At 40.0% G+C, this 16,010-nt stretch overlaps 1 protein-coding gene across 4 annotated transcripts in view; it reads left to right on the plus strand.

Annotated features, from left to right (window-relative positions):
• LOC139687970 (homeobox protein unc-4 homolog) overlaps positions 1 to 16,010 on the plus strand; it is a 401,108-nt gene that overhangs the window by 228,044 nt on the left and 157,054 nt on the right. The window contains exon 3 of one of the 4 annotated variants that reach the window (XM_071585352.1): positions 4,785 to 4,920. In XM_071585352.1, the coding sequence (XP_071441453.1) occupies positions 4,785 to 4,920 (136 nt within the window). The remainder of the gene's footprint in view (positions 1 to 4,784; positions 4,921 to 16,010) is intronic. The other 3 variants (XM_071585351.1, XM_071585354.1, XM_071585353.1) reach the window with 3 other exon arrangements.

The raw sequence follows: 16,010 nt of genomic DNA on the forward strand, positions 1-16,010 counted from the left end.
CTATGACTCATCTCCAATGAATGCTTGAGAAATGTGGAAAACAAATTAATTTTAAACTCACCACGTTTATGTCCCTCGTTTGCCTCCTCAAGATTATCTTATAATTTAAGTAGTTTCTCTAGACTTGTTTACGTTTACTCTTGCATAATTACTTCTGCCTAGTGGTAGAATGAACCGTATACGATATGGTACTTTTGGAATCATTTTATCCAACATAAGTAATAGTGGACTGAATATCGGAGAGTTTGGCAGGCCTTTCAATCATAATGTTAAGCAGCGCGAAATATTCCTCTCAGCCTGCCAACTACGGAAACCAACTCGAAGCGCAGCATTTGGTGCCAAAGGAGAAAAATGATTCATGGGTCACAAATTGAGTTATCGGATTCAATTTCTCTCGGCACTTGACGCGCGTGCGTATTCCTATTTGCGTCACACATGTCGCGTGGGGGTCGGACCTAAGGGGGAGGGGCTCTGACGACCCCTTTCCTCTCCTCCTCTCATTAGCGGGTGGCTTTTCCTCGATTCGGGCGTCAAGTGGCCTTAACACCCAATCGCCTCGACCCCAACCATCGGGACGAACCACGCACGCACGCACTCTCCACTCCCGCGCGAATGAGCCCACCCACCCACTTAAACCGCCGCCGTCCAACCCAAAACAAGCCCCGCAACGCCGACCGGACGACCATTGAAAAGGGGTAACGAGTTTCTCGCCACGGGTGCGATGCATCACCCGTCGTCGGGGGTGGAAGGGCGCGGCGGGTGGTTGTGGAGGATGGGACGCCCTGTGGGTCTCGTGTGTCAAGTTCACAGAGACGGCCGATGTTCGACGGTGCGAGAATCCTTGGGCCTTGTCTATCTATTGATCGCCTTGCTCTTCCTCACCCTTTTAAATTTGTCTATAAGTGAAATAACACCCTTCAGGTCAAATTCGAGGACCGTTAGTCCTTACTCTTGACGGATAGCGCCCACATCTGACGGCCACGTCAATATATCGTTGCGGTGAATTATATATTTAGGAATGGTCGTTCGTACGGGTGTTGCCATCGCGAATAGAAATTCTTGGGCCCTTTTCTTCATAGTTTGACCTCTCTTGGGTGATCTGACCGTGGCTAAATCAATACATTAGTTTTGATTAAGTAAAGAAACGTTTTTAATTTTTTTAATAAGCACAAGGGATTCTTTTGAAAACAAATATGTTTATATTTTTCTCCAAGATTTAATGATATGAAAAAATGTATTATAGAAGAATTTTTTCCTACAAAAGTGATTTTAACAAACTCGTGAACATTTTCCAAGGAATACTCTGCACACATTATGCATTCACGTAAACATTTCAGATATTGATATCTCTGCAAGCTCTGGTTCCTACTGTAATATGAATTTCAATTTTCCAATTCCGTGTCCACATTAAGCTGTTTCACCATTTGTTTCGCTTTGGGATTGTGTTTTGCAGAGAATATTTAAATACAATACATTTTTGTTTCTATAACGGATGCTTGTATTTCATTTATTTTATTTATTTCTTGTATTTCATTTATTGCCGACCCCGGTGGCGGCGGGGTAACGTCCTCGTCTGCAATGCCAAGGGTCGCGGGTTCGATTCCCGCCTTGGGTGAGTTTCCCTCTATCTAGGGATTGGGTGTTTGTAAATGTGACATTATTATCGTTGTTAATAGTTCGATGTAAAGGCCAAAATGTGCTGTTTTCGGACTTATACTGAATAAATAAATAAAATTTATTCCTTAAATTTTGGCCCTTTTTAGTATTTTTTTAAAGTCAGTACTTACTGTCACTGAGAGTATATTTTAGTGCTTCATGATAAAATTCTTTGAAAAATCATCGGTTTATAAGTTAAAGTGGAGTTTAAAGTCTTTATAGCATCTATTGAAAGAAAAGTAATACAGGTAAAAATAGGTAGGAAGAATAAGAAGTTCGTGTACAATCATATTGCATTAACACCAATGCGGTACTCTTAAGCACACCGCTTGATTATGTGGCAGCATTTATTCAGCGTCGTATATACACTTTACACAAAATTTATATCTGGTGAAAAGTTAGGAACTATAGAAGAATGTAAATGATATAATAGCATACCGGAATGTACAAAGACTTTAATCTTCCATGAGAAAGGCTTGCACATTTTAACCAATGCAAAATGCAGTCTCGTTCGCAAACGTTATCATAACCAACTCCAAAAAATAATAAACAATGCGGTAACTAAACCAATATGCTAATTAAAATATATTAATCGCAGCTTAAATTACAGCTTCAGTTATTTTAATAAATTCAAGGGTGGTACTCCAGTGGAATACAAAGGCTTTAATTATATTTGATAAAAAATCAGTTACTTGAGTGCATGATGGAATTAAGGCGAAGGAGTAAAAGAAAAAAAAACGGAATGGAAAAAACGCGTTTAGTTAGAACATGTTTCAACAAAATCGTAAGAAATTTGGGAAATAAAAAGAAAATATGTGAAAACACTTGCATAAAGATAAGTCTAATAGCTTGGTATCCTTGACACTGAATTCAACAGGGAACGTGATGTGGATGGATATCTCTTGTATCCAGAAATAGGTGTTTCCCTCAGAAGGAAAAATAGCTTAGGATATTGAAGGCGAACACTACTTGGGATTGTTACAGGGCTGACCGATTTCTCTGACATTATGATAGTTAAGGGGAAAATCAAAGGAAATTTAAGCACACAACACGGTACATTTTACTTCAATTCCGCAGAGAAGATGGCACAGAAGTGTATTTTCACTCAAATACAGAAGTATGATGAAAACTTAATGAAAGTGTGGTAAGGTTCTTGAATTGTATGGTGGACTGGTCCATTATTCGTAAACCGTTCATCAGACATCAGAAGCAAGCATTGGGGCGGGGAAAAAGTTGTGGGCAATATTAGGTATATTGATCGTGCAAATTTTCTGCAATTAAAATTTCCTTTTTAACACGTGAATTTGGGAGAGAGTTTTGGAAAGCGATTGGATTAGAATTGAGAGTACCATGCAGGGAGTAGGTTATGACAGAGTATCATATCATAAAACATAAGCTGGCTGGATTTATTAGGTGGGTAAGAAGCCAGTCTTATAACCTTAAGGTGGCAGGTTCAAGTTCTGCCTCGGACATGTAGATACTGTGCAAGCTGTGTTTGTTCGGCCATGAGAATTTTGAAGATAAAGAAAAGGCCATTTAGGTCCAAATGAGCGAATAGACCACCGATTAGCACAAAAAAAGTTATTCAGGCAATCAAAATATTAGTCATTGATCATCATATTACATGATCATTGAGTTATGCAATATGTTGGTTAATCAAAAAAAATGGTAAATCAAAAAAATGGGCAAATAATAATATTATCAATAAATAAAGCAATTTAAATATCAAGTCAGTGGGTCTTATATGCAGTCAGTGGAAGATTTCGTTGATTTATGCCAAGTTACGAACAAAATAGGCAAGCATAGTTAGAAAAAGAATTGTCTTTTTGAAGTTAACATAAGATGGCAATGATAACTGAGTAGAGAAAGAAAATTGTTATGTTTTAAAAGCCAAGAACTTGAAATCACCTCATTTCTAATGAATAATATAACTAATATAAAATGACACTATGCTTGGAAAAGAGAAGTTGTCGGGTAAAATTAGAATGGAGTAAAATATATGAATGTTGAGTAAGATTTTGGACGTAGGAGGAAGAAAGTCAGGTAGATGGGTTGGGGGAATGAGGATTATTGAATTTATTCAAGAGTTATTCTTGGACTCTAAATAGACACAATTATGCGAATGGATATAAAGATGTAGAAAGAGTGAAAGACAAAAGAGTGCTATACAACATTGCCTATGATGTGCATAATAACTCAAAGACTAGCTCAAAGATAGTGTTCAGGGTCTTTTCAAAACCTACGGCAAAATTATAAGTTTTTTTCTACATTACAAATTCTGCGTGGACTCATTTACCTCGCAGTTAGAACGATATGATGTGATGTCTGTGGATGAATTTGTAGCTTTAAACATTGATTATTTCGAGATATATATTGCTTTAATTATGAAATAATTGTTGCCGCTTTTACAAATGATCTTACCCACACTTATGATATACGAGTAGATGTAAATTGAGGGCTGTCAAAGGTGATTTATTGCTCAATACAAATAGTAAAATGACTCATTTTTCTAAAAATAAAATTTGATCTTAGGTATTTAATACTTAAAACCCAACCAGAAACTTCTGGTGAGCGAAAATTACTCTTTCCTTTCCACTTAGGTTTGTATTTTGTTTCGTGTATATAAATGAAATTTGTATTTATATTAATTTTAAATTTCTTTGAATAGCTGAAGTAAAAATAAAGCATGGTTTAGAGTACATAAACATTTCAGATACCAATAACCCTATGTTAGAGTAAAAGTATCACGTGCTTGCAAGTTAAACCGAATGTATATTACACCATTGTAGATTATCAAGTCCTAAATAACTCAAAAAATCAAACTAATGAACAACTTGGTTTATATATTAAAATACTTTTAAATTGTATAATTTCTGCTTAATTTAAAGTACATTAACTGAGGAAAAAATGGGGGATATTCTTTCAATGCCCTCCTGAAACAAATATCTATCTTAAAGTTTACACGAACTATATGTGGAAGGTTCAGCCAATTTATTTAAAGTAAAAGTCACTACTTAATGGCTATCTCTAAAAAACGTCCATTGTACACTTGAATTTTTTATCTTCCATTTTATCCTCTATCCTAACACATGGCCGAATGCTTAGTTGAAGGATCCTTTTGATTTTAGATGGACTGACAGCCGCCTTGTACTCAAGTTGCCGCTCTTTCCCGACAGGGCTCGGACACCTCGATGCCGGTAAGGACTTCACGCCCGACGGTCTCGGTGGTTTCAACAAGAAGAAAAAGAAGAAGAGGCGGCACAGGTGAGCAACATACCTTCGCATTTGAGCGAAAGCCCCTTTCACCCACCACCATGAACCATCCATCACCCTTCGAAATAAGCAGTGTGAGTCACTATTCGCAGTACTAATTAATGTAGTGTCAAATAAATATTTAAACTTTAAATAAATTTAGTTAAGTATTGAATATAGTGAATATTTTTAGAACATGTTATTTTGAGAAAATGGTAAAATAAAACTGATGGTTAAATATCTGATTTTCAAGAGCTTAATTTCCTGGTTAAGATAGTTAAACTCATTGGCCGAAATTCTCTGACTCACCCACACACCTCAAATTTTTGTAATTCATTAAATGGCGGTTATCTTTAAGGTATAAAAAATTTGTTTTTACTTGTCAGAGCGTGTAGTGAAGTGGAAGTAGCCAAACTTACTTAAATTAATAAAGGAAACAGAAGAATGGAAAAACATTAATTTTAGTTTTGTAAAATGCGACCTAATCCGATGGAATAATTCTGTGTTGACGTTTTCTCCGTTTAATAGTAAGGCTAGTAGTTATGTATTTTCCTGTCTGAATCACATAGAATTATTTTAGGAAATTGAATATATTCCAGGAACTTATCAAAATGGCTAAATGTGGATTTTTTGAGCATGACTAAATATCACGATGGATTACTTTCGCAATGCAATTGAAGTGCATCAGAGACCATTTTAATTCATATCTTAGCTCATCTCTTCTGATAACAAATAAAACAAAATTAATTTCATTTTAAGTGCACTAATAAAACTACCTCGATGAAATTAAAGGTCTTATCCGCTTTACTTTCGGAACACTGTGTCCTTTCCTCCGAGTGAATTTCCTCCGAGTAAGATTTTCAAGAATGATATTGCGAGGTGCTGCTTTGATGACAATTTTTTAACTCCATTTTTGTACCTCAAGTTGAGGTGATACTGAACATTTGTCAGGTTAGTCTTGTTTGCAAAAAGATTTACGGATTTCACTTTAGAAAAAATTATACAGAAGCGCACTCTAGGAATCGGTAGAGTAGAATCAGTCGCAAGTTAACCGACATTATTCGTTACATCTAAGAATAACAAATAATTGATGTTTAAGCTACGATTTCTAAATGAGTCAATCATTAAGTCGCCCGAAACCTTACACCCTTCCTCTTCGACACCGTCACTAAGCCGATTGAATCTTGTTCCGCGATCCACTCCGCGCTCAGCTGGCTGGCAGGCCAAAAGGTCCCTCGTTGCCTCGCGAGCCCATTTCCGGTCACATGTTCTAGGCGTGTGTGGGTCTCACAGGGGCAAGAGGCGGGGCACGAGAGCTTGATTCCCGGGCAGACACCCTTGCCTCAAGCGGGAGCGCGGCCTCTTCCGCCCTCCGGGTCTTCGCTGTCGGAGGCGCGGGGAAGAGTATCTTCGAGCGCGGTGTGCCCGGCACAGACGGGCGGCATTCGCCCGTGAGTGCCCAAGTTCAGAAAACTCATCGATGGCAGCGAGTGCCGAACACACCGACCGCTGTGGCAGTAAGTTTCCACCAGCTCTGGCCTTTATCCTACTACTTTCCGCTTCGAGTGAAAATTCGGTTTCTCGGCCAATTTTGACATCTTTTGTCCTCTACTCAAAGGGCAAATCAGATAGGTCCAAACTAATTCTTACGGAAATATGTTCGCAATACTTTTTATTCCGCCCTATATTCCACTATCCCCTTCGTAAACAAATGCATGACCATTCCATTTAGATGTAGTAATCAATATCCGTTTCAATTGTCAGAATGAGCTACTAACTGAATTTTTATTAAAATACAAAATTTTACGATTTACCCATCAGTAACAGTGAAAACCTGCATTACGTGCAAAATCGTATAGTACTAAAGGTAGTGCTAGTTTCCCATATCTAAACTAATATCAACCCATTATTTCCGCACAACATTTATTTCAGTCCGGAGGTTTTAATCTGAATAATGCCATCATCAACATCATGAGTTTGAGTTTTGAGAAATTCTTGATCGGCAATTAATTTATAGTTTTTCATTAAGGAAAGCTAGCATTTTTGACAATATTATTTTATCGAAGAGTCATCAATATTCAAACTATGACGCTATCCCGGCCGATTTTATAAGAAGCTATGAATCAGAAAGGAACGTTAACTGCGGTACTTAATCTCATCAAATATTTCCTCGTGGCAATATCCTACCTTTTTAAAACATGTGGCGCATGAACGTAGATGCCAAAGGCTCAATCTGGTGATTGGAAATTAGTAGGGTGACGCAAATGAGTTCAGAATTTCAAATAGAGAGGTGACATTCCTGTCTCTAACATCAACGATAAGTCAGCAACCGAAGAAAGGGTGATAAAGATGGAGATAACATTAAGAATGCCATAAAACATAGAAATTCAAATCCCTAACACATTAAGCCTAATTCAAGCATAATAGTTCGTAATTAAAACCGGAATGTCTAAACTTATGAATTTTAGAGAATAGCCAGGAAGAGAATCTCGAAAATAGAAAAAAAAGGAAGAATATTTTTCAGGAAGGTCCTCGGACCGACAAGTAACATAAACGAGTTAACATTCCCACGAAACCAAAGTGAGAATTTTATAAAAAAATTGAGAAGACCTAAACCGCGATGATGAATAGACAAATGACCTTCTACGGTTATATCAGAAGAATGGAGCAAGAATGGAAATTTAATAGGAACCTCACTTTTCAGAGGAATAAGAGGATTTCCCGGAGATTAGACGACAGCCGGTAGTACTCAGACCCTTTTACATGTCAACAGCAACATTGATCTTAATGTGGCACCGTTAATAATCGAAATGGAGAACCTTAGTTCAGCTAATCTTAGAACCAGTGCAGAAATGTTTTAGGATTCTGCAAAGCGAGGTTGTCAGCATGACTCTCTTACTTTGACTAACTTCAGTTGATGATAATAATCAGATGGTAACTCTTCCAACCTTTTGATGTTTTGTGGTTCCTTATATTGAATAGTGGTGACAGTAATAAAAGAAGAAGTCAAGAAGGAAAAATTCGCTGTATATCGTTTAGTTCGAATTATTAACATCTGTGATTAGTTGGTGAACTACGCCAACTCTTAGTCGTAATTTCCTTGTCTACAAAAATTCGAATTTGTTGGTTGCAGTTCTTGTTGGTCGCGGGGAAGTTCGATATGGAGAGTAGGTTTCGCTGGACCCTCGCAAACATTCGGAAACTGAATTTAACTGAATGGCAATTCATTGAAGAACGCTATTCAGACGTGACAATATAACTGCCAAACTAACCGAACGTATGGAATTTGTCTTTGGTTGAATAAACGAACTAAGTTGAAATTACTGTCCTTCGGCTCCGTTAGCTCCCTTTTCTAATGGTAAATATACAGGGTGTGGCAACATAACTTCCTTTTTTATTAAGCAAAACACCTTGTAGTATAAAACCAACATTCCTTTCCATGATTCATTTAGCTAAACATCGTTGAATCCATTTATATCGTACCAACTTTTAGTGTTGTTTGAGCATGGAAAAGTTGTTGAAATAGAGAGTGGTATATCGCGGGATCAGGCGGGTGTCAGCACGCAGGGTCATGAGAAATGATCGATCGTTAGAATAAGTGAATAAGTTAATTAGGAAGGGCCAAACTTAAGAAAGGAATAATGAGTTCGTAACAATGAATCGGAATGAGGCGGAATAGACAATTATTATATTTAATTCGAAAAAATTATATTACGACTGTAGGAATGAGTTTGAAAAAAAGAAAAAACTTGGAATAGATATTTGTCATGTCATGTTTGAATTTATATCACATCATGTTAGTGTTGAAAATGGTAAATAAAGGGAAAGATATAAATAAAACCCAAGGAATCCTATTACTAAGTTACCAACCTCGCTGAACACTACGCATCCTTATTGAAATAGCTTTCTAGCTCATTTCCAATTAATCATTAAAGGATTGATTTCATGCATTAAATATTGCATGGATGAGGTACTCACGCAGATTTATTCTATTTTCATCAGTAGTGACCATTATACACAAGGACAAGTAGACTATCGTTGGGTTAAAGAAATAAGGTTCCGTCCGTCCACTGCCGCAATGACAGATCTTTGGGGTAATCCTGTTCAGCCTTACTGACTTATTGAATTCCATTGACTAATATCGCGGGCAGACAAATAGCATCTTTCCATTGATAGCATGCGTCATTTATCTTGAATTTTAGATTAAATAACTAAACCAATTTCTCTTTCAATAGTTGTAGAATAATTGTAGGATTCTTTATCCTACCTAGAGTGTAGAGGTATTTATTTCCGATGAAAGTTTCAAGAAGATGCGATCGCAATAATTCATATTAATGCCTTCAATCATTAAAAACGTATCTACTTTAAGTAGCACTAGTCCTATAAATTATTCCATAAAAATTCCCTTCTTTCAAAATTTAATTTTGATGTCTTTCGACTTGGATGGCATTCAAGATAGAGGAGTAAGATTAAAAGCCTTGAGGGAATACCGGTGTTTCAGAAGAATGCTCGGAGTGAGTGATTAATTAAGTCATCCCTCGAGTATTTGGCCGAGGAGAGAAGTCTATGGAAGTAACTGACTGCGATTAATACTAAATGAGCACCTTCCGAGTCACATATTGAAGATCGCAGGATAAGATAATATCAAGGGAAACACGATTTAGGAAAAAAATGAATTTTGTGAAGCGGTAACGGCAAATGTCATTGCTACGAAATTATGAAGAAATGATCGACAGGATATTGGTAAACGGCACTAGTGAATCCTAGAATTGATAACCTGTGCTGATGATCACCATTCTATTACGCCTAATCAGTGCGTAGAATTGAAAGGCCTTTTAGTGCGTACATTGGATTTTATGATACACGTTTGATACACGTCTTATCGAGTAGTTTCTACCTTTTAACGATTTCAGCAGTAGGTGAGTAAAAAACCTAATGCATTTTGTCAACTCCATAAGGTCTAAAAGTTGGAGTAAGCTTTGCTTGGTCTTTGAAAGCTAATGCACATCCTTAACCCCTTCCGTTACAATACCTCAAGGAAAAGTCTTAAGCTGATTTTAATGTGCTCGACTACATAAATATTGTATTATTTCGTATTTTTCTTATCTGGCTATCTCGTACTAATCATAATTCATTTCCTCATCGCGAACCCTCATCTGTTCGCCGATCCTTTAGTTCCTCTCATCGCTATCCCGCTAAATTTTCATCATTCCGAAAGGGTTTGATCAAAAATAACATGGGAGGCTGCGAATGCGAGCCATTCATGTGAGTCGAATGAACATTTTGTCTGGTCGTGGGGGGGGAGGGGAAGAATAGGCTCGCCCGCTGCAAAGACACCCCTGGCGAACGGATGGGAGTTGAGAACGGAAAAGCGGCGGAAGGAGTCTTTGGGAACGCGAGGGAGGAAGGATGTTGTTTCGGGAAGGGGGGGGGGCGACTTGGAACGTTAGTGTGGGGGGTTGAGGGGAACGAGGGGGCGGGGATTATGGGGTGGAATTGTTGTCGGCTGGTTGGGGCGGCACTTCCCCTTCCGCCGACGCGACATCCTCTCAGGTGCGATGAAAACGCGAGAAGCGATCCGATCCGCAGCCATTGTTTCCCCCCTCCTCACAACAGGCCCTTCCTCGAAACAACCCCCTAACTCTCCACCCCCCCAACCACCACCCACCCCACGTGAGCGCAACGACTTTCTTCGGTGGGGTATTTTCCGCTTCCCGGGACTGTCTTGCACCGGTTGACGAGGTGCAGGTTCCGAGGGAGGGTGGGATGGAGAGTGTGAGACGCGGCCCGGGTTGGCTCGGCGTCCGATAGGAAGGGCGTGTGAGGCCAATTACGAGAGGCAGACGCCTGCAAGGAAGTAGGACTGGGGTGTGGTGGTTGATTGCCGGGGGAGGAGGAGTGCGAGGAATGGCTCAGGGAGGGCAAGAGGGTGGATTTTGTAAGTGAAACCTCGATGTCTTGTGGGGTAGGGAGCTGCCCCCCGTTCGTGTGAAGATTCCATGTCGATGATCGAAAACCTGAATGCATGCCCCTCTCATCGAGTCCCTGGAAGATCAAACGCCGAAATGTGGGTTCGCAAGGGCTCTCAAAGTGTGTGTTTTATGCCTGAAACGTTAATAGGAAAGACTCTTTCAGCCGGAAGATAATAATGGAAAGCAGTCAAGCCTGAAAGTTTCTGACGAGGGGATTCACGCCGAAAAATTTTGAGATCGCGTTGGAGAATTTCTTTCGCCCACGCAGCATTCCAAATTAGTTTGAACCACGCACCTTCTGAAATACGCTGAAATTATATACATTCAGATACATCAGTGTTAAATGCGCAGAATAGTTCAATGGATTCGTCACTTTGGGAAGGTAGTGTCCGATTTACAAGAATTAAACTCACTTGACAAAAATAAAATTCATTCTTAAAAGTTAGGGAAAAATAATCGTTTCAAGTTTTTTTTTACCTACGTCATGACGCACTGGTTGAATTATTACTCAATTAAAAACGGTGGGCTTGGATTTAACATGATTTCTTTAGCTTAGGTTATTTGCACTTCACCGTACGGGGAAAAGGAAGAGTGAATGATCCACACAAAAACAACATTCCTCCGACGCACCCGTCTTTTTATAATTCACCTTCAGAATCGTAGGTTATCTAAACCTGTTAACGGACTTTGTTTTGTTTTGACATTGCTCTTTTCTAAATGTCTCCGCTAAAAGGTGAAATCTTAGCTACCAATCATTTACCGAATACAATTAATATCACTTATTTTATACAAATCAAAAAGATTTTATTTGGCACTTGAGTTTTGGTATTCAATAGAATTGCTAACAAGAGACTGGGGTATCTTAGAATGTTGAATTATTTCACCATTTACAAGACTCATGAGAGTAAGAAACGTGGGTCAAAGGTATCGTAGAAAAATTGAGTCGTATCCCCCACAACGGTAAGCTGGTACACAATCCACAATGGGCAGTTCATATTTATCCATAACTTCCGGGCATTTCAGACGACTGGTTTCCTCACTCATGAAATACTGCGGCGATGAATGAGTACTGGAAATAATGGTGCACGGCCAGTTTGGATGAATGAGTCCTTCCGCCGGCTCCTTCGCCCGGAAGGGGAGGCTGGGTGGAGTTTGGGGAGGGGGAGAGTGATCGCTGGCAAGTGGAGAGTGCAAAAGGCGGGGGAGTCGCCGTGGAAGGGCACGGATGAGGGGGTGGAGATGGAGGAGGAGGGGTGAGGTGCGAGAGGAAAGGATGGTGGCACACAATGAGGAGAAGGTGCATGGAGGGAAGGAGTTCGGGGCGGGGAGAAGAGAAGAAATGGCCGGTTGGAGTAGTGACTCCTTATATTTGGAGTGGGGCAGCTCCCTCTTTCACCTCGATAGATCGAAGCGTGCGATTGTGGTGGCTGGGTGGTCATTTCGCTGATCTCAGCCATTCACCGTCCAACCCCTACTCAGTTCCACCACTGGAGAAGAAAGGGCGAGAGAGGAGTGGGGGGTGTGCGGCTGAGGGCCATGCGGCGAAGAAAGGGTCTCTCGCCATGCGGGGATGTACTCCGTGGATTCGTTGAGTTTTTTTTCCTCCTTCCCTTCCTACGTTCTCCAAAACTCCAAGCCTCACTTTCAATTCCCTCTTTTTCGTCTCCTATTGCATTGAGGTAACAAAATAAGGTTGTTTTTCTTTGGTCTATCAATCCAACAAGAATACTAGATGTTTACTCAAGTCGATTATAAGCTGAATTTTGTTAAAGGGCGAAGAAAAGTTTTGATTCATTATTACCAAAAATCAATACATTTTCTTAATTTTACGAATAAGAATGCACACTTTCCTCATTGAACCTATTTCCGTTTTTATAAATATTGCCAATTATTCTATTAGGGTGATCTTGAGTCATTTTATTTCAACCTTACTTATCTGGTTTGTTATTTATTTGCCAATCATTTATGTCTAACTCTGATAAATGGCGGAAATGGTTTTAATTTGAAACACGTTTAAACCTTTTCTGATGTTGCATTATTCTTAAGTATGACAAATATTAAGGGTGATTTTGTAAAATATTTTTTTACGGTTCTCAAAAACGGTACTTCATCACTTAGAACCAATTCGGAAGTGATCATTTTTCAACTAATTGAAAAATTCTTGTAAAGAAATGTAAACATTTATAATACTTATCAGAAATTAAAAAATCTATATCTTCTCTGTCATAATGGTTCAGCAAAATCACCGAAGGCTTGGGAAGGAAAGAAAGTTTATTCTATATGACGTATTGGCCCTCCTTTTTGCTATTTTCAATGAGTTGTCAGGCACCAAAGGTAGACCATGGGGCGATAAACTCGGGCCATATTATGTATATGAAAATAAAGATCCATTTCAAATACCGTGCATGTAACAACTCACAGGAATGTAAATAAATCTAAACAAATAAATTGTATTTTTGCGAGATCAAAGCTCGAATTAGATTACGATAGGTCACCGTATCTTGACTAAAGCTTTTCGAAAGACTAAATTCCAAAAAAACCTGAGATTTCAGCAGCCACTTAAACCATTTGAGCAACTGAGATGCTTCAATTGGCTCCGAGATGGAAATTAGAATTCCCATTTCGTTCACTCCGTTTCCTTCGTGGCTTTTAAGAGATATGGAAGCGGTGGAAACAGGAAGGTGTAGGGAGAACTAGAACCACTGCAGATGAAGGCGCCCCTTCTCCTCCGCATCCCCCCTCCCCGTACTTCCACTTCCCCTCTCCCCTCGCGTCAACGACTGCGTCACAAAGATCCCATCACACCGCAAGCGGAGGGAAAGCTCTCTCTCATCCCCAATGAATTCCGAATTTCAACTACTACCCGAGCGTTAAAAATTTCATGCGACCGAGTCGTACCTCTCCCCTTTCCTCCGTCATCCCCCACCCCCCATGAGCCCCCAAACATTCCCTCCCCACAAGGACCATCACACCCCGACGCGAACCAGCACACACGCAAGCACGGGCCACACCCCGAAAACACACGTCCACCCTCACTGCACGGAGCGGCACCAACCCCGACCGTCCGCCACCGCCCAGCGACCCTCCCCCGTGCAACCACAGATGATGTCATTTCGTAATTCAGGTTTAGTAATGCAACCATTTTTGACTGCGTGTAACGTGATGCGATTCGTGAATGAGATATAATACGATGTTGTCACATGATATACAGAGATAGATGGATACGTTTTTCAGTTCTATTTTGAAATGAGTTTATCTTGTTAAGTTGATGCTATGGTGTAGCTGTTGTGAATCCCATTGGGTCATATATAACGGCCCTCGAGTATTGATCACTCAATTCTGCTCTCCTATCCCTCCACCAGAATCCGTTTATTTCCATACTCACTTTCTATCCCCGCTAACAAGTTTTCATGTAATGTAACTGGGAAAAAACTGAAGATCAAATACACTATTAATTTACGTGACTGTCATTTCGATTGACGTGAAATTCTAGAGGTATATAATCGACTGGTTACCCATATTTGTAAACATGGAGTTATAATTTTAAGACTTGAAGATTAAGAAAGTCAACGTAGTTACAGCAATTCCACATTTATTCATTAAATATTAGAATAATAAATATTTTAACATTGTTTTGGATTTTACAGGGCCCATAAACCTCAATTTTAGTATTTTAATCAATCAAATTGTTTATTTTAAGTGGCTCATCAATCGAAAGGTATACCTATACAACATACAGCCTCATTTTCAACGCCTCGTAGATATCTTGAAACGTCCCTGTATAAACGGGATATTATTCTGGCGTAACATGAAACGCTTTATTTTCATATGTATTTGTGCGAATAGATATTTTTAACGTTTCCATGGCTTGTACAGTATCAGCTCGTACTATAGATTGATTTCACCGATTTATTCGTTAGTTCAATCAAAGTTTCTTTTTCCATACATTTCCCTCCTTCCTTCCCCGCCCATCCCAAAACGCACCACCGCTCTCCCCGACGGCAAGAAGAGTCAATCAATCCATCAGCCTCATTCCCTCGGCAAACCCACCCTACAATCCCCCCTTATCGCCTTAACTCGACCCCCCCCCCTTTCATTCCCTCCCAAACCCATCCAAGCACTCACACAAGCGCACGAACCACACATACATACACACTCACGCTGGCGTTCGCTTCCTTCCCGACATTCCCCGACCATGTCTCCCACTTCCCAAAACGTCCTCCCCATCCCCACACCCCGACTCCCTCTGCACGCATCTCTCCCCTTTTGCAGTCGAAAGCAGCCCTCCCCCTCTTCACACGGGCCCACCTCCACCCTCTTCCCCTCCACTCCCCCGTCCAGTGCCTTCACTGCACCCCTCCCTTCCTCTTCCCAATTTACCGCCCGCCCCATTCCCTCTCGCTCGCCAAGATGGGGAAAAAAACCGAAACCCTTCGCCTTGACAAGAGAGAAACGCGAACGAGTGAGTGGCTTTGGGCCTTCCTACTAGCCGGAATCGACGACTTCAGAGCCCTCCGGCGTCACCCGGATAAAACATGTCTACCCAATGCCATCGCAATTTTCCCTTCCCGATCACCACTCCCTTCTCGCTCTCCCTATCGCCCCAAAACCTTATTTTCTCCTTCCCTACATCCCCCCTGCATTGCCACTAAAGAGTCGAAGAATCCTTTACTTCGGGGCGGACTTAGGCAGGAGTATAAAATGTTAAAAACTTTTGTCATTCTACGAAGTCCAGTTGTAATATATTCGAAAATATTAAATCTGAAATATTGTCACTAAAACTATGAGAGTGGTATCGTAAGATTTTCCCATACTACCCCTCTAACCATGCAAGCCTCTGATCTGCTCGTCTTTCCCAAACAACTCCTTGGATTAGCCTCTACTGCAACTTGCGTCTATAAATTACGATATATTTTTTGTAGGTAAAAATATCTTCATAATCCTTATGATGTGGGTGGCTCATAATTACGCCGGCTTAAAATCGGGCTTAACTTTATAATAAATATGACTTGTAATTTAGATCATGAATAATAAATATCAATATCCCATATTCTTGCTTCGATTAAAACAGAAATGTCATTGTTTCACTTAATACAGGTATATAATACAGTATTGTTTCATGGCATTGAA

The sequence above is a fragment of the Hetaerina americana genome, unplaced genomic scaffold (assembly GCF_022747635.1).
Source record: "Hetaerina americana unplaced genomic scaffold, ioHetAmer1.1.p SCAF_2, whole genome shotgun sequence".
NCBI lineage: Eukaryota > Metazoa > Arthropoda > Insecta > Odonata > Calopterygidae > Hetaerina > Hetaerina americana.